This window comes from Molossus molossus, unplaced genomic scaffold (genome assembly GCF_014108415.1).
Source record: "Molossus molossus isolate mMolMol1 unplaced genomic scaffold, mMolMol1.p scaffold_m16_p_9, whole genome shotgun sequence".
NCBI classification, from domain to species: domain Eukaryota; kingdom Metazoa; phylum Chordata; class Mammalia; order Chiroptera; family Molossidae; genus Molossus; species Molossus molossus.
In genome coordinates this window covers 46,653,131-46,671,417 of record NW_023425403.1, presented here as the reverse complement: position 1 = coordinate 46,671,417, position 18,287 = coordinate 46,653,131, and the positions used below count along the sequence as shown (strand labels likewise).

At 37.7% G+C, this 18,287-nt stretch overlaps 1 protein-coding gene across 1 annotated transcript in view; it reads left to right on the top strand.

The window, feature by feature from the left end:
- UGGT2 (UDP-glucose glycoprotein glucosyltransferase 2) overlaps positions 1 to 18,287 on the top strand; it is a 200,708-nt gene that overhangs the window by 34,572 nt on the left and 147,849 nt on the right. The window contains exons 5-6 of the mRNA XM_036250132.1: positions 9,230 to 9,404; positions 15,037 to 15,133. Of these exons, the coding sequence (XP_036106025.1) occupies positions 9,230 to 9,404; positions 15,037 to 15,133 (272 nt within the window). The remainder of the gene's footprint in view (positions 1 to 9,229; positions 9,405 to 15,036; positions 15,134 to 18,287) is intronic.

Genomic DNA, 18,287 nt, shown 5'->3' with positions numbered 1-18,287 from the left:
TCTTTCATTTCTGATTTTGTGTATTTGGGTTCTCTCTCTTTGTTTCTTGGTGAGTCTAGCTAAGGGTCCATCAATCTTGTTTATCTTTTCGAAAAACCAGCTCTTTGTTTCATTGATCCTTTGAATTGTTTTTTTGGTCTCTATGTCATTTATTTCTGCTCTGATCTTTACTATTTCCTTCCTTCTACTTGCTCTGGGGTTTTCTTTTTGTTTGCTTTCTCAATCTTTAAGTTGTGAGGTTAGACAGTCAATTAGAAATTTTTCTTGTTTTTTGAGGTAGGCCTGTAGTGCTATGAACTTCCCTCTCAGAACTGCTTTCGCTGCATCCCATAGATTTTGTGTTGTTGTGTGTTCATTTTCATTGGTTTCCAGGAAGTTTTTAAATTCTTCCTTGATCTCGTCGGTGACCCATTCATTGTTTAATAACATGCTATTTAACCTCCATGTGTTGAAATGTCTTTGCATGTTCTTGTTGCAATTGATTTCTAGTTTCATGCCATTGTGATCTGAGAAGATGCTTGATATGATTTCAGTCTTCTTGAACTTGTAGAGATTTAGTTTGTGTCCTATCATGTGGTCTATGTTTGAGAATGTCCCATGTGCACTTGAGAAGAATGTGTATTCTGTAGTTTTGGGGTGTAATTCTCTGTAGATATCTATTAAATCCATTTGGTCTAGTGCTTCATTTAGAGTCTCTGTTTCCTTGCTAATTTTTTGCCTAGAGGATCTATCCAGTGCTGTCAACGGGGTGTTGAAGTCCCCTGGTATGATTGTATTGTTGTCGATTTCTCCTTGGAAGTCCTCCAGAAGATTTTAAATATATTTTGGTGCTCCTGTATTGGGTGCATATATGTTTATCAAGGTTATATCTTCCTGTTGCATAGATCTTTTCAATATTATGTAGTGGCCTTCTTTGTCTCTAGTTATGGTCTTCATTTTGAAATCTATTTTATCAGATATGAGAATTGCTACCCCAGCTTTTTTTTGCTTTCCATTTGCTTGGAAAATTTTTTTCCATCCCTTCACTTTCAACCTATGTGAGTCTTTTGTTGAGAGGTGGGTCTCTTGTAAACAACATATAGATGAGTCATGCTTTCTTATCCAATCAGCTACTGTGTGTCTCTTTATGGGAGCATTCAATCCATTTACGTTTAAGGTGATTATTGATATGTACTTATTTATTGCCATTTTTGTTTACTGTGGTTCTATTTTTCTTCCCATTTCTACTGCTAATTACAGCAGTCCTTTTAACATTTCTTGCAGTGCTGGTTTGGTGCTAATGTATTCCCTTAGCCTTTTTTTGTCTGGGAAGCTCTTTATTTGACCTTCTATTTTGAATGATAGCCTTGCTGGGTAGAGTAGTCTTGGATTCAGATTCTGGTTTTTCATGACTTTGGTTACTTCATGACATTCCCTTCTGGCCTGTAGTGTTTCTTGTGAGAAGTCAGCTGAGAGCCTTATGGTGTTCCCTTTGTAGGTAACCTGTTGCTTATCTCTTGCTGCTTTTAGGATTCTCTCTTTGTCTTTAATTTGTGGCATTTTAATTACTATGTGTCTTGGTGTGGGCCTGTTTGGGTTCTTCTTACTTGGGACTCTCTGTGCTTCTTGAACTTGAATGCCTTCTTCCTTCACCAAATTAGGGAAGTTTTCTCTCACTATTTTTTTGAATATATTCTCTATCCCTTGCTCATTTTCTTCTTCTTCAGGGACTCCTATGATGCGAATATTATTACGTTTCCAGTTGTCCCATAGTTCTCTTAAGCTGTCTTCCTGTTTTTTAATAGTTTTTTCCTTTTGTTTTTCTGATTGGTTGATTTTTTTCTACCCTGTCTTCTAATTCACTGATCCGGTCCTCAGCTTCCCCTACTCTGCTTTTTAAACCTTCCAATGTGTTTTTCATTTCTGATATGTTGTTTTTTATCTCTTCTTGTTGGTTTTTAATTTCCAATTAGCTTATTTTCAGTGTCTCTATGTCCTTACTCATGCTGTTCAGCTTATTCAAGATCATGGCTCTGAATTCTAGCTCTGTTAACATGCCTAATTGCTCCACATTGATCTCATCTTCGGTGGAGGTGTCTTGCTCTTTCATTTGGCTTCTGTTTCTGTGTTTCACCATTTTGGCTATCACTGTGGGCTTTGGAGCCTGTCAAGTTCTCCCTGTGGATGTTGGTGTTCTGCTGTTTGTGGCTCCCTCTCCTGTGTTTCGATGAGCGAGGGAGGACCCACGTTGAACACCACTGTCAAGTCTTACTTTCCTGGTTAAAGTTGCCAGTCCAGGAAATGTACTGTTATCCTCTAGCTTTTTGCCTGGAGGCTAGCAGTCTAGGTTAATTGATCAGTTTTGGGTTGTCAGTTGATTGAAAAACTCCCTCTGGTGCTCAGCCAAGGGGCTTTCACGAGGGTGGGGCAGATGCTGGTTGTTAGTGAGCCTCAATTAGCACTTCAGTGGCCCACAGGGTGGGGTTGGATCTCCGAGGGAGGGGCTGCTGCCTCTCCTCAGAGCCCTGGGAAGGAGCAATGTGGCCACCGTCCTGAGTGGCTGCACTCAGCCAAAGCTCTGAGCGCCCTCCAAACCCCGAGTGTCCCGACACAGTTCCAGTCCAGTCCGCCCTCCCTCTGCCGGAGCCCAAGGTGAGTGGCTGTGGCTGTTTCAGCCTCTGTCCCGGCTGCGCTGTGGAGCCGCCTGGGAGTGTAACCCGAGGGCGCCGCTCCCAGCTAAGGCCGCTGCCGAGCTGCCGACCGTGGGCTCCCAGCCCCGTCTCGCGCCTTCGCAAGCCTACCGGGATCGAGTCGGTGTCCCTCGTTGTATGGTCCTCGCAAGCTGCTTTTCTGTTGGTTTTTCCCGTCGATTTGTCTGTGTTATGGTTGTAATTCCAGTTTGGTTCTGGGAGACGGTCTGTGTAGCTCTGTTCACTCCGCCGCCATTTTTCGGTTCCCCATTTTTTTAATAGTCTTTGTGTGATATAGTGCCTTTGTTGGATTCTTTGTCTTTGTTTTGTTGAGTTGTATGAGCACTCTATATATTTGGGAAATTAATCCCTTATCTTATGTATTGTTGGCAATTGCCCTCCCATATAATGGGTTCCCTTTCCATTTTGATGGTTGTTTCTTTTGCTGTGCAGAAGCTTTTTAGTTCGATGTAGTCCCATGTGTTCATTTTTTCTTTTGTCTTAGGTGTTGTATCAGTGAAAATCTGCTGCATGTGATGTCTGAAATTTTGTTGCCTGCATTTTCTTCTAAGATTTTTATGGATTCATGACTCACATTTAAGTCTTTTATCCATTTTGAGCTTATTCTTGTGTATGATGTATGTTGGTGGTCTAGCTTCATTTTTTTGCATGTAGCTGTCCAATGTTTTCAATACCATTTATTAAAGAGGCTGTCTTTTCTCCACTGTGCTCTTGCAACCTGTGTCAAATATTTATTGAGTATAATGACTTGGGTCAATTTCTGGGTTCTCTGTTCTGTTTTATTGATCTATATGCCTGTTCTGGTGCCAGTTCCAGGCTGTTTTGATTACAGTGGCTTTTTTGTATAACCTATTACCCAGTATTGTGATCCTTCCTAGTTTGTTCTTCTTTTTCAAGATTGCTGTAGCTATTTAGGGTTTGTTTGTTTTTTGTTTTTGTTTTTGCTTTCATATAAACTTTAGGAGTATTTGTTCTAGTTCTATGAAATAGGTTGTTGGTATTTTGATGGGGATTGCATTCCATCTATAGATTGCTTTGGTATAGACATTTTAATGATGTTAATTCTTCCAATCCATGAACAAGGTGTATGCTTCCACTCTTTTTATATCTTTCTCTATTTCTTTTTTTTCAATGATCTATAGTTTTCTGCAAACAGGTCCTTTACTTTTTTGGTTAAGTTTATTCCTAGGTATCTTAATTTTTTTGCCACAGTGGTAAATGGGATTGCTTTTTTAGTTTCTCTTTCTATGAGTTGTTGTTGGTGTATAAGAATGCCGTCAATTTCTTGACGTTAATTTTGTATCCTGCAGCTTTGCCAAATTCATTTATTAAGTCTAGTAGATTTTTGATGGAATCTTTAGGGTTTTCTATGCAGTACTATGTCATGTGTAAATAATGACAGTTTCACTTCCTCCTTTCCAATTTGGATCCCTTTTATGTTTTCTTCTTATTTAATTGCTGTTGCTAAACTTCTAGTACTATGTTAAATGAGAGTGACGAAAGTGGGCATCCCTGTTCTGTTCCTATTCTTAAAGGAAATGCTTGTAGTTTTTGCCCATTGAGTATGATGTTGGCTGTAGATTTTTCGTATATGGCCTTTATTATGTCAAGATATGATCCCTCTATTCCCGTGTTGCTGAGCGTTTTTATCAGAAATGGGTGCTGGATTTTGTTGAATGCTTTTTCAGCGTCTATTGATAAGATCGTATGGTTTTTATCTTACATTTTGTTTATGTAGTGTATCACATTTATTGATTTGCAAATATTGTACCAGCCTTGCATCCCTGGGATGAAACCCACTTGGTCATGATGAATAATTTTTTTGATGTATTGCTGGATCCGATTTGCTAATATTATGTTAAGGATTTTGGTGTCTTAGTTCATCAGGGATATTGGCCTGTAGTTTTATTTCTTTGTAATTCTGGTTTTAGAATTAGAATTATGTTGGCCTTATAAAATTAGTCTTCCATCATCTTGGATTTTTTTAGTATACTTAGAGGAGAATGAGTGTTAGATCTTTGAATGTTTGGTATAACTCCACAATGAACCTCTTTGGGCCAGAGCTTTTGTTTGCTTGGAGTTGTTTTTTATTACATCTTCAATTTCCTTAGTTGTTATTGCTGTGTTCAAGTTTTCTGTTTTTTCTGTTTTGGGAGACTGTGTTTCTAGAAATTTGTCCATTTCATTTAGATTGTCCAATTTGTTGGTGTGTAAGTGCTCAGTGGTATGTTTTAATGATTACTTGTATTTCTGTCATGTCAGTTGTTACTTCTCCACTTTCGTTTCTGATTTTGTTTATTTTGGGCCCTCTCTTTTTGTTCCTTGGTGAGTCTGGATAAGGGTCCATCAATCTTGTTTATCTTTTAAAAGAACCAGCTTTTTATTTCATTGATCTTTTGAATTGTTTTTTTAGTTTCTATGTTGTTTATTTCTGCTCTGACCTTTACTGTTTCTTTTTTCTTTAATTTTTTTTCTTCATTTATTTTAGAGATGAAGGAAGGGAGTGGGAGAGAGAGCTAGAAACATCTATAAGAGAGAATATCAATTGGCCGCCTCTTGCATGCCTCCCACTGGGGATCAGGTCCACAACCTGGGCACTTGCCCTGACCGGGAATCGAACTGGTGACCTCTTGGTGCATGGATCAACGCTCAACCACTGAGCCACACTGGCCGGGCTGACCTTTACTCTTTCTTTTCTTCTGATTTTTCTGGGTTTTTCTTTTTGTTTACTTTCTAGTTCTTTAAGTTGTAGGGTTAGAAAGTCAATTAGGAATTTTTCTTGTTTCCTGAGGTAGACCTGTAGTGCTATGAACTTCTCTCTCAAGACTGCTTTTGCTGTGTCCCATAGATTTTGTGTTGTTGTGTGTTCATTTTCATTGGTTTCCAGGAAGTTTTTAATTTCTTCCTTGATCTCCTTGGTAACCCATTTGTTGTTTAATAACATGCTATTTAGCCTCCATGTGATTGAATATTTTTATGTGTTTTTGTTGTAATTGAATTCTAGTTTCATGTCATTGTGATCTGAGAAGGTGCTTGATATGATTTCAGTCTTCTTGAATTTGTAGGGACTTAGTTTGTATCCTAACATTGGTCTGTCTTTGAGAATGTCCCATGTGCACTTGAGAAGAATGTATCTTCTGCAGATTTGGGGTGAAATTTTCTGTAAATATCAATTAAGTCCAACTGATCTTGTTCGACTATGTGTCCATGTTAATTTTTTGTCTAGAGGATCTATCTGGTGTCAGTGGGGTGTTAAAGGCACCCACTATGATTGTGTTGCTATTGATCTCTCCCTTGAATTCTTCTAGAAGTTTTTCAATATATTTTGGTGCTCTTGTATTTGGTGCATATATTTACCATGGTTATATCCTCTTGTTGGATTGATCCCTCTAATATTATGTAGTGACCTTCATTGTCTCTTATTATGGCCCTCATTTTGAAGCCTGTCTATCTTACACCCGCTTTTTTTTCATTTCCATTTGCCTAGAAATTTTTTTTTCATCCCTTCACTTTCATCCTGTGTGAGTCTTTTGTTGTGAGGTGGGTCTCTTGTAGACAGCATATATATGGGTTGTGTTTTCTTATCCGATCAGCTACCCTATGAGCATTTAAGCCATTTACATTTAAGGTTATTAGTGATAGATACTTATTAGTTGCCATTTTAGTTTTACGCCTGTGTCCCGTGTCCCCCCCCCCCCCGTATTTCTTCTTCCTCTTCCAATAGTCCCTTTAGCATTTCTTGAAGTGCTGGTTTGGTGGTAGTAAATTCCTTTAGCTTTTTTTGTCTGTGAAGCTCTTTGTTTCACCTTCAATTTTGAATGGTAGCCTTGCTGGATAGAGTAGTCTTGGATTCAGACCCTTGCTTTCATTACCTCATAGACTTCATGCCACTCCCTTCTGGCCTGCAGTGTTTCTATTGAGAATTCAGGTGACAGTCTAATGGGAGCTCCATTGTAGGTAACTTTCTGTCTCTCTCTTGCTTCCTTTAAGATTCTTTCCTTGTCCTTAATGTTTTCTATTTTAATTATTATGTGTTTAGCTGTGGGCCTTTTGTGGTTCATCTTGCTTGGGACTCTGTGTTTCCTGGACTTGTACGACTTTTCTCTTCATCAAATTAAGGAAGTTTTCTGTCATTATTTCTTCAAACAGGTTCTTTATTCCTTTCTTCAAGGAGTCTTCTGGTACCCCTGTGATGCGAATGTTGTTACATTGGTATAGTACCAAAGCTCCCTTAAACTCTTCTTTTGTTTTTTAATTTTTTTTCCCCATTTGCTACTCTATTTGGGCGTTTTTTTCTACCTTGTCTTCTAACTCGCTGATTCGGTTTTCAGCTTTTAATCTATTATTGAATCCTTCTAAGGTATTTTTCATATTAGCCATGTTGTTCTTTATTTCCACTTGATTTTTATTCATAGCTTCTACCTCTTTTTTTATGCTGATGTCGTTCCCAATGAGCTCTTCATAATTCTCATTAAATTTCTTGTAATTCTCACTAAATTGTTTGAGCCATTCTTAAAATCACTGCTTTGAATTATTTTATCTTACAAATTGCTTGCTTCCATTTTATGTAGTTCCTTTTCGGGTGATTAATCCTTTTCTTTCATTTGGGTGTTGTTTCTTTGTGTCACCATTTTAGCAGTCTGGTAGTTCCAGGCCCAGTGAGGGATGTTGGGATATGTAGTTAGGTTGGTGTGTATTAAATAAGGCTGCTGTGTCTCCTAGATTGTTTTGGTACCTGGCGCCTCTTGCCTGCTCTGAGTCCTGGAAGATTGACAACTGGCAGCTGGTGTTGGTCTGTCGTGGTAGGCACTGCTGGAGCTTGTGGGTTCAGCTGGTGTGCTGCTGGGGTGCTCTGCTGCCTAGTGGGGCTCAGTTCCTGATCAGTCATTGTTGATGCTGCTGAGGGCGAATGTCAGCTCCCGGTTTGTGCTGCTACTGCTGCTGTTGCCAGGGGATGCTCTCAGTTTCCAGTCCTCTGCTGCTGTTGGGGGCTGAGGATGCTCAGCTCCTGGGACTTTGCTGCTGCTTAGGGAGGGGCTCCACTCCAAATCCACTGCTGCAGTTGTCAGGGGCGGGTCTTGGCTGCCAGCCTTGCTGCTGCATGGGCTGGGGCATACTTTTGATCAGGCTCTGCTTATGCTGCTGAGGATGGGTTTCAGCTGCCAATCTGTGCTGCTGCTGCCTGGGGATGGATGTCTACTCTAGAATCTCTGCTGCTGGGGTATGTCTTGGCTCTAGAGCCTCAACTGCTGTTGGAGGTGGGGCTCCATTCTCGCTCAGTCACTGCTGCTGTTGGGGAAGGTGCTGGGCTCCCACACTGGTGCTACTGCTGCTGGGGGTGGTGCTCGGCTCTGATCAGGCTGCTGCTGCTGCTGCTGAGGGTATTGCTCTGCTCTCCCAGGCTGGCACTAATGCTGCTGCCGTGGGGGACAGTGCTGGGCTCCTGAGCTGGCACTACTGCTGCTGCTATGGGGGATGGTGCTCTGCTCCTGGCCCATTGCTGTTTCCTGGAGCAGGTACCTTGACAGTGCCACTACTGTGCACTGGTCTGTGTTGACACAGCCCAATCCACTGTTCTGATGGTGCAAGGCCCACTCAGTGCCTTTGTTTTGTTCTTTCTTTTTTTATTTTATTTTATTTTTTTTTATCCTCACCCGAGGACATTTTTCCATTTTTTGTTCAGGTAGAGTGGGAGGGAGAAAGAGGAACAGAGAGAGAGAGAGAAACATCGATGTGAAAGGAACACATCGAGTAGCTGCCACCCGCACAACCGACCAGGGCTGGGGACAAACTGCAACCGAGGTACGCGCCCTTAGCGGGAACCGAACCCGGGTCTCTCAGGACCGCAGGCCGACACTCTAACCGCTGAGCCAAACCGGCCAGGGCTGTTTTGTTCTTTCAATAGTTGGGACTCCTATTCAGGAAATATGAGCTATAATAATAAAAAATTATATTCTAATTGAAAAGAATATAAGTTTTATTTCATTGGAGAATATGTTGCTATTATATTTTAGTGTTTAAAGACAGTGAACCTGCCCAGGCCCTGTGGCTCAGTAGTTGAGCATTGACCCATGCACTGAGAGATTGCCAGTTCAATTCCCGGTCAGGGCACCTGCCCAGGTTGTGGGCCAAATCATCAGTTGGGGGCATGAAGGGGGTGGCTATTGATGTTCTCTCTCATCGATGTTTCTGTCTCTCTCTCATTCTCCTTTCCTCTTTAAAATCAGTAAAGGAAAAAATAATTAAAGACAGTGAACCTTGTTGGGAAATAAAGTATTTTTAATATTCATTTTTGAGTTAACCGGATTTCTTTTTTTTTCTCTTTCACTTAGTAGAAGTTATGTACACAAAGTCACCACAGGAATTTACAATTTTTTTCTGTGATAATATATGTGTGTGTGTGTATATATATATTCCTGTAAGTTCTTTGATAGGCATAAACTATAAAATATCATGATATAATTCTCATAAGCTCTTTATTTTTAATTCTTTTAAAAGTTTGTGGTTGATTTCCTCCCCCCCCCCCCCCCCCACTTTAGGCCCAGACCTTATCTTTTTGAAGGGGATCATAAATTTCCTACAAAGAAAGAGAACTTACCAGTGATTATTCTCTATGGAGAAGTGGGCACCAGATCATTTGGTAAATTTCACACAATATTGTCTGAAAAAGCGCAGAATGGGGAAATTCTGTATGTTCTTCGTCATTATATTCAGGTACATGTTTGTTTTATTTAAGATTATTTTGGATATAAAAATACATGTCATAATTTTCTTAATAGATTTTTACAGACTAATTTCTATCAGGAATGTAATTGAAAAATTTTTAAAAACTAACAACTAGCAAATGTGAATTTCATGTGGAAAAATATATTGGGATTCCGTGTCTTCTCTGGAAATTTTATATATTTATATTTATATAGTTTCCCATATATGTCAGGAACAGATTTAAAACTTGAATAATAAACAAAGCCGTAATGCAGTAACATGTATAATATTTGCTAAGATTCATAAATACAGTTATTTTAATGAAAATGCAGTACAATGAGGAAATCTGATTTACTCGATACAATGATATTATATATTCAAAGTGCTAAGCATGGTGTAGGAATGCTCTTAACCCTATTTTTTTGGAAAACTGACTAATTTCTTATTTAACTTTCTGGTCAAATGTGTTGTATTATCTTCCACTCTCTCAACCTCTTATTGCTGTCACACACTATCACATTATTCTGTTTTAATGACTTCATAGCACTTTTTACTATATCTCAAATTTTACTTCCATCCCCCACACACCTATGCACCCAAGCTCTCACAGGCATATGCTAGAATATAGTGACCATTAGAGGAAGGACTTGACCATTTTTTTTACTGCTATATTCACAGCATGGAAAGACTATTTGAATTTTTTTATCCTCACTGAAGAATATGTTTATTGATTTTTAGAGGGAACAGGAGGAAGGGAGAGAGACATTGACATCTGTGTGAGAGAGAAACATTGATCGGTTGCCTCTCCTACATGACCCAGCTGGGGGTCAAACCCAAAACCTAGGTGTGTTCCCTGACCAGGAATCAAACCTGAACCTTTTGGTGTACAGGACACCACTCCAACCAACTGAGCCATCCAGCCATGGCAAGAGTGTTTTAATTTGCATTTCCCAAAATAGTAATGATTTCTATGTTAATATTAAGAAATAAAAACATTACAATTATACTTGTTAACTGCTTCTCCATATCTTTGCCTGTTTTTATATTGGATTCTTTGGGTGGTTTTTTCCCCCTTAGTTACAGATTAAAAAATATATGTTTTGTATACTAACCTTTTCTTTCATACTTGGCAAATATCTTCTAGTGTATTTCTGGTCTTCTTATATTAAAAAAGTATTTATGCCATCTTTTTTTTTCAGCACAAGTATTAATTTGCTGTCAAGTTTTGTTTTTGTTTTTTAATCCTCACCAGAGGATATTTTTCCATTTATCTTCAGTTAGAGTGGAAGGGGGAAAGAGAGAGAGAGAAAAATATTGATGTGAGAGAGGCACATCAATTGATTGTCTCCTGCATTACTCAAACCAGGGCCGGGGATGATCCACAACCAAGGTACATGCCCTTGGCCAGTATCAAACCTGTGACTCTTTGGTCCAAGGGCTGACGAGCTAACCATTGAGCCAAACCGGCCAGGGCTAATGGTCTCAAGTTTATTGAGCTCTTCTTTAATGATTTTCTCTCATGATGTCATAAAGACATTCTCCTATATATTATTGTGAGAATTAAAATACTGTTCTTCATGATTTGGTTCTTAATCAGTCTGGAATGTATTTGAATATGTTGTGAGGAGATTATAATTTTTTTTGTCATATGAAAATCATTGGTCCTCACATAATTAATTGAATAGTTAAGTCTTTATTCTAAGCCATTTTACACCACATTTTTATATAGGCTTGTTTGTTTTTAGACTCTCTTCCATCTCAATTATATATATATATATATTCTACACAAATATTTTAATTGCAGTAGCCTTAAAGTCTAAAGCAATCTTGAGAAAAAAAAGGACAAAACTGGAGACATAATACTTTCTGACTTCAAACTATATTGTAAAGCCGTAATAAACAAAACACTATGGTGTTGGTATAAAAACAGACATATTGATCAGTGGAACAGAATAGTGAGCCTAGAAATAACCCATTCATATATGATTAACTAATATTTGACAAGGGAGTCAAGAATACTCAATGGGAAATGGTCTCTTCTGTAAAAGGTGTGGGGAAAACTGGAAAGCCACATGCAAAAGAATGAAATGGGACCCTATCTTATACCACTCACAAAAATTAACTTGAAATGGATTAAAGACATAAATATAAAATTTGAAGCCATAAAACTCCTTAAAAACATGAGGAAAAGGCTCCTTGACATTGCTATTGGCAATGACAGTTTGCATTTGGCATCAAAAACTAAGGCAATAAAAGCAAAAATAAACAAGGGGACTATATCAAACTAAAAATCCGCTGTAGAGCAAAGGAAACTAACAAAATAAGGCAACCTATGCAATGGGAAAAAATTTTTACAAATCATATATCTTATAAGGATTTAATATCCAAAATGTATAAGGAACTCATGCAACTCAATAGCAAAACAAATAGAAACCCCAATCCAATTTTTAAAAATGGGCAAATGGTCAGAATAGACATTTTGCTAAAGGAAACATGCAAATGGTGAATGGGTACGTGAAAAAAGTGCTCAACATCACTATCAGGAAAATGTAAATCAAAACTTCAATAAGACACCACAACACAACTGTTAGAAAGGCTGTTATAAAAAAAGAGAGAGAGAAATAGGTGTTGGTAAGGATGTGGAGAAAAGGGAACCCTTCCCTTGTCCACTGTTGGGAATATAAATTGGTGTTGTCAGTATAGAAGAGAGTGTGATGGCTCCTCAGAAAATTAGAAATAGAATTATCATATGAGTCAGCAACAATTCTACTTGTGAGTATATATCACTAGGAATTGAAACCACTATCTGGAAAAGATAACTGCACCCCCATGCTTATTGCCATATTACTTAAAATAGCCAATATATGGGAGCAACCTATTTGTCCATGAATGGATAAAGAAAGAGTGTGTGTGTGTGTGTGTGTGTGTGTGTGTGTGTGTGTAAGATGGAATATTATTTAGTCTTAAAAAAGAATATAATCTTGCCATTTTCGACAACATGAATGGACCGTGAGGGCCCTGTGCTAAGTGAAACAAGTTAGAGAAAGACAAATACTATATGATCTCACTTACATGTGGAATCTAAAAAAAACTGAACTCATAGAGATAGAAAACAGATTGGTGGTTGTGGGACCCAGTGGGGTAGTCATGACAAGTGGAGGTAGTCAAAAGGTAGAAACTTCCAATTATGAGATAAACAATTCTGGGAATGCAATATACAGCATTATGACTATAGTTAACAATACTGTATTGTATATTGGAAAGTTGCTGAGAGAGTAGATCTTAAAAGTTCTCATCACAAGAAAAAAACTATGTGAGGTATGGATATTAACTAAACTTATTGTGGAGATCATTTCATAAGATACACACGCACACACACATATCAAATCATTATGTTGTATAACTTAGTCATACAGTATTATATGTCAGTTGTATCAGAATAGGAATGCAAGGGGAAGATTGAAGTATATGTTTATCTTTTTTTAAAAAATGTCTCCCAAATGATTCTTATATGGCCCCAGAGGGTTTGCTCATCTATTGAGAATCGGTGTCCCTAGTTATTCTTCAGAGAATGTGAGTATTAAATATACTTCTGTGAAATCATACTGGCCAACTCTCTGGGCACTTTATAACATCAAATTATAGCCTTCTATTTAATGAGTTACATCTTGTACAATCAAAATACTTATATTGTGAATCTAATCAACATATAATTCTAATAAAAATAGACTTATTTATGATATTTTTTCAACAGATGCCTTTTTGTTGGGAAAGAAGAAATAGAAAAATGAATAAATATTTTTTTCACCAGTGGATTTAGCTTATGAGCATTTTTGGTTTGCAAATCTAAATTTATTAAACTACAATTCAAGTTTTATATTAATCCATTTTCAAATGGAGAAAGTAAATAGGAAGTTCATAAACATTTATCTTTATTACTGAGGAGCTAATAATATTCCAGAACTGATAATGGAAATTGGTTATGTGAAATAGCATGTCTTTTATGAACTATAACAAAATATGTGGACTTAGAGCTTTGGTTCGCTTAGCCACCAACTAATTGTCTTTTTGAGTGGATAGTCAAAATGTATTTTTTAATTGAGCTGTATGAAATTGAAAAGACTTTAAAATATTTTCAACTTTGTTGGATTACTATAATTATAAACAACCTAGTTTTCTCATGCTACCTTTCATTAGAGCATATGCCTGAAAAGTTAGCAAATTAAATTTTAGTATGGGCAGCAATGTTAAATACTTGTCTGCATATCTGAAATTAATTCTTACATCATCTTATTTGGAAATAGAACAGTCTGGGAATAGTCTCTCTGGTAATATATTTACTATTTTTAAAACTGAGGAAGAAGTTCAAGGAGGAAAGAAAAGGAAAAAGAATGTTCTCTTAAGTTCTCTCCTTCCCTTCAATTTCTACCTCTTCCTCTCTCATGTTTAGGGTTGCAAAATTACCCCTGTGCAACCCTGAATTAAGCCAAGACATGTATCATCTTCAAGGAAATTTGCTGAGTACTAGGTTAAACTGCTTTCCTAACCTGTGAAAGAATATGCCAAATTATAATGATTGTAGCACAACTGATAAGAGTTACAGTCTGGAAGCTAGAAAAAATCTTCGACATCTTCAAAAATATTATGTATATTCATTCAGCTTGCTTACCTTTTGAAAAGTATGGTAACTTTTCTTCCATGATAGGGTAATTTCCATAAGTATATTTTATATTTGTCCTTATAGAAAGGGGAAAATAAGACACCGAAATTCTGATCATAAATTCTTCAGACAATTCAGTTACAGGCGATTGTTGCCCCTCATTGCAAGAATATATATTAATTTGTGACATTTGGTATATTTCAGTCATTGAGAAACAGAGAAAAATTTAATCAGGTTGTTCAAGGCACTGAGCTTTTTGTCTCCTTTGCCTCTATCTTCCAGTATTTGCTTCTGGCAACACTATAGTTTTTCTACATCCAGAAAACAAACAAATGAATGCCATTTGCTGGGTTAGCAAATCTTGTGTTGTTCACAAAGCAGTACAGTTTTGTTGAAACTTGATTATATTGGATCCTTGATTAATTAACTCATGGGAGAGATGGGAAAGGTACCATGGTATAACAGGAAAAGATCAGATACTTTTTCATCATAAAAGGGTAATTAAAACAGTATAGTTATGTCCAGCTTGTGTGGCTTAGTGGATTCAGCGTCACCCCAAGGGACTGAGAGGTCCTGGTTTGATTCCTGGTCAGAGCACATGCCTGGGTTTCGGGCTGGATCCCAGTGGGGGTGTGCAGGAGGCAGCTGATGGATGTTTCTCTCTCACATTGATGTTTCTATCTCTCTTTCCCTTCCTCTCTCTTAAAAAAAAAAATTCAATAAAATCAAATAAAAAAATTGTAGAGTTATGACAAAGTTTTTAGAAAGTAAATAAGAAGTCATTCAATCAAATTCTGGTTCCTTGAGAGACTGGCCAGAGAGAATATAAATATCCCCCCAAATAGTTTTCAGTGATTTAACACTTTTCTTATTAGTAATTTACCCTGCTGTCCTAATACGCAGTTACACTGAAATGAAAAGAAGATATTTGAGTAAATATTTTCTCTCTTTTTCTATTTTTAAATCAATGTGTTTGAACAGAAACCAACCTCACGGAAAATGTACTTATCTGGCTATGGTGTGGAGCTAGCAATTAAGAGTACTGAGTATAAAACATTGGATGATACCCAAGTTAAAAGTAAGTTTTCTCTCTGTATTTGAGGAGATGAAAATTTGGAGGCTTATATTCTTTTGTTTTTCAAAAAATTTCATGACTAAAATTCTACTCATGTTAATATGAGGCTGGAAACGGTAGACAGGCTTCTTCTGAGTTTGAAATTTAATTATAAACTGAAAGAAATATATTTAATATTATTGTGCTATCAAAAGCTTCTTTAAAAATTGGAAGTAGCATATTGTTTTGCTTATACCCAATGTCTTACCAACCATATTTTAAAATAATATAAAGTGCACTTTGGCATTCGATGAAGTTGTTATGGCTGCTGGTGACTGGCCCAAGAGCTCTGACTGGCCCTATGTGTCCAGCCACTGCTGGTGACTGGCCCGAGAGCTCTGACTGGCCTTATGTGTCCAGCCACCCCTTGGGGGTGAGGGGTCTAAGAGATCAAAGAGAACCAGTAGCTCAGTAAACCTTAAACTCATTGGTAACTCACTGCCTTAGGAAGGTTTGTCAGAGTATTTATTTATAATGAAGTTAGGGTAATGGTTTTTTAGTTTTTCTTGAAGTGGGATGGGAGAGGCCTGTGAATTGTTTGTTTAGATGAATAGATTGGTTAGATTTGTGATCTACAAACCAATCTGCTTATGGTTCTGGGTACTAAATGCATGTTCTAGATGAAAGACTCTGAAGATCAAAGACAACTAAAGAAGTTTCATATATTTATGAAAATATTTTATTACCCGATTCATCAGAAATATATATTTGTTTATATCTGATTCTTGGTTAAGAGTTGTTGTTTTCTAAATTTATCTTTATTGTTAAAAGTATTACAGATGTCCCCTCTATTTCCCCCAATGGCTCCCTTTCTCCCTGTTCCTGCCCCTGCCCCCCGCCTTCACCACACTATCATCTGTGTCCATTGGTTATACATATTTGCATATAAGTTCCTTGGTTCATCTCTTTTGCTCCCCTCTTTGGTTAAGAGTTTTAAATTCATTCTTTTATATGCTCTCAGATGTGGTTTCTTCTTCAGTTTTGTTTTTCTATTCAGGATCAGGTCCTGAAGGCCCTGCCCTGATTACAGACAGCTCTGGCCGCACCTACTGAATGTGTTTCAAATAAAGATCTATATTACTGTGATTTAAATCCTGCTAGTTAAAGAGTTACTAGGAAAATATAGTAGAAATAATACTCAGATTTTATATATTTCTATATAGCTTTCATATAGTTTTATAATGCTTTATAATTTAGTATCTTTAAGTCTTTTCATCTAAGGCTACTCATTTTTTTAGGACATATGTGTAGTAACATATATAATAACAAGGCATTTTCAAACTATCCTTGGGCTTATAGAATTTTCTTTAAACAGTGAAGTCATCCCATGCATTATCTATATTACAAATTGCATACTACATTCTGTCATCACCCTGTTACACATATTTGGAATATATCATGTCTCAGTTGTAGTTGCCACTCCTTTGGTTCAGTTTTCTTTCTTCCCTCTATATACATGCGTCAGGCTTCTAACTGGCCTTCTCTCTGATCTTTGGTTTTCAGTACTCTCAGTCTCTCAACCCCCCAAATAGATTAATCAGTTTAATCTCCAGAGTGCTTTCAGATTGGATTTCTTATGAGAACAATCTGACTTTGTGACTCCACTGGTTAAAATCACTTAGTGGTTCCCTGTAACCACTCTCCTAAATTCAAGCACTGTAGCATAGCAAAGAAAGCTCTTCACACTTTGGTTTCTTTCTGCCTTATCACTCTCCCTCAGACCTCTCTCATTCATACCCTGTGGCCCTGCACAATGAATTACTATACAGAACAATTTTATGTTCCCTGGATACTTCCATGTTTGGCTCCATGCCAAGCCTTTATGACCTCTACAGAGTACATTCATTCATTTGCATATGCCATTCCTTCTGCTGAAATCTTCCTTTCTCCCACCTCTTTCATTTTATCTAAGGCCTACTCATCTTTTCAGATGTAATGTCAGTCAGTACCTCTGAGATGGCTGCCTTTCTTCTTGCTTTGTCAGAAGATGGTTTTTCCTTTTCTCTATTCCATAAAGACTGTGTTGTCTTTCAGAAAAGTTCCACAAAGTCTATTAAAATCGTCTCTCTCCTTTTCCACCAAGTGGAGTTCTCTTTTGTGTCTCTATTCCTTCTGGTGTCTATCCCAGCAGGCATCAGGCATCATAGTAGACAGTCAGTATGTTTGCCTGATGAATGAATGAATGAAAGGGAGGAAAAGAAAGACTAGATCAAAGCACCAAAGGTTTTTAGTTTTCGTGCTAGAGATCCAGACCTTCAGAAGAGTAAGAAGGGAGATGTTTACCTGATGAGCTCCGAAACGCTCTAATAGATAGCAACCCTATGCTGGAAGAAGTCACAAATTCTTTTAATCCCAAATACCCTGTATATATACCACTTCCCACACTGTCTATTATAATTGTTTAGTAAGTAAAGAAGGAAAGGGGGAGGGATATGAATATAAAACATTACATCTTTGTTTCTTGAGACCATTAGTTTTGGTGTTTTTCCAAAGATTTCTTGATTATCTTTAAAGACATGAGAAATATGCACGAACTGTATTTGTTAGGGTTTGGATCTCTTTCCTGGCTTAATATTTGTTGCGAGCCCTTTGGTTTATCATTCTGGTTATAAAATAGAACATTTTTATAGTTAAATAATAATTAAGCCCACTTAAAAAGAGAGAGTGTGCAAAATCTCCTCTGGGCGCTGGCAGAGGGAGAGTAGAGCTGACTTGAGTTGTGTGAGGAGAGACTGGGGTTTGTGGCTCTGGGGAGACCTGAAGGGACAGCCAGCAGGATCTCTGTGCTGAGTCACTCTCCCACATGCAAGCACCATCTTTCTTGGGTGGAACCAGCAGTTCTCAACTTGTGGGTCGCGACCCTTTGGGAATTGAATAACCCTCTCAAAGGGGTCACCTAAGACATAACAGTAGCAAAATTACAGTTATGCAATAGCAACGAAAATAATTTTATGGTTGGGGGTCACCACAACATGAGGAACTGTATTAAAGGGTAGCGGCATTAGGAAGGTTGAGAACCACTGGGTGGAACACTCTCCTCCCTATGGCATCAGCCTGGGGAAATGCAATAGCCCCATTTGTTGAACTCCCTATAGCCCTGCACCATACTGTGGAATCA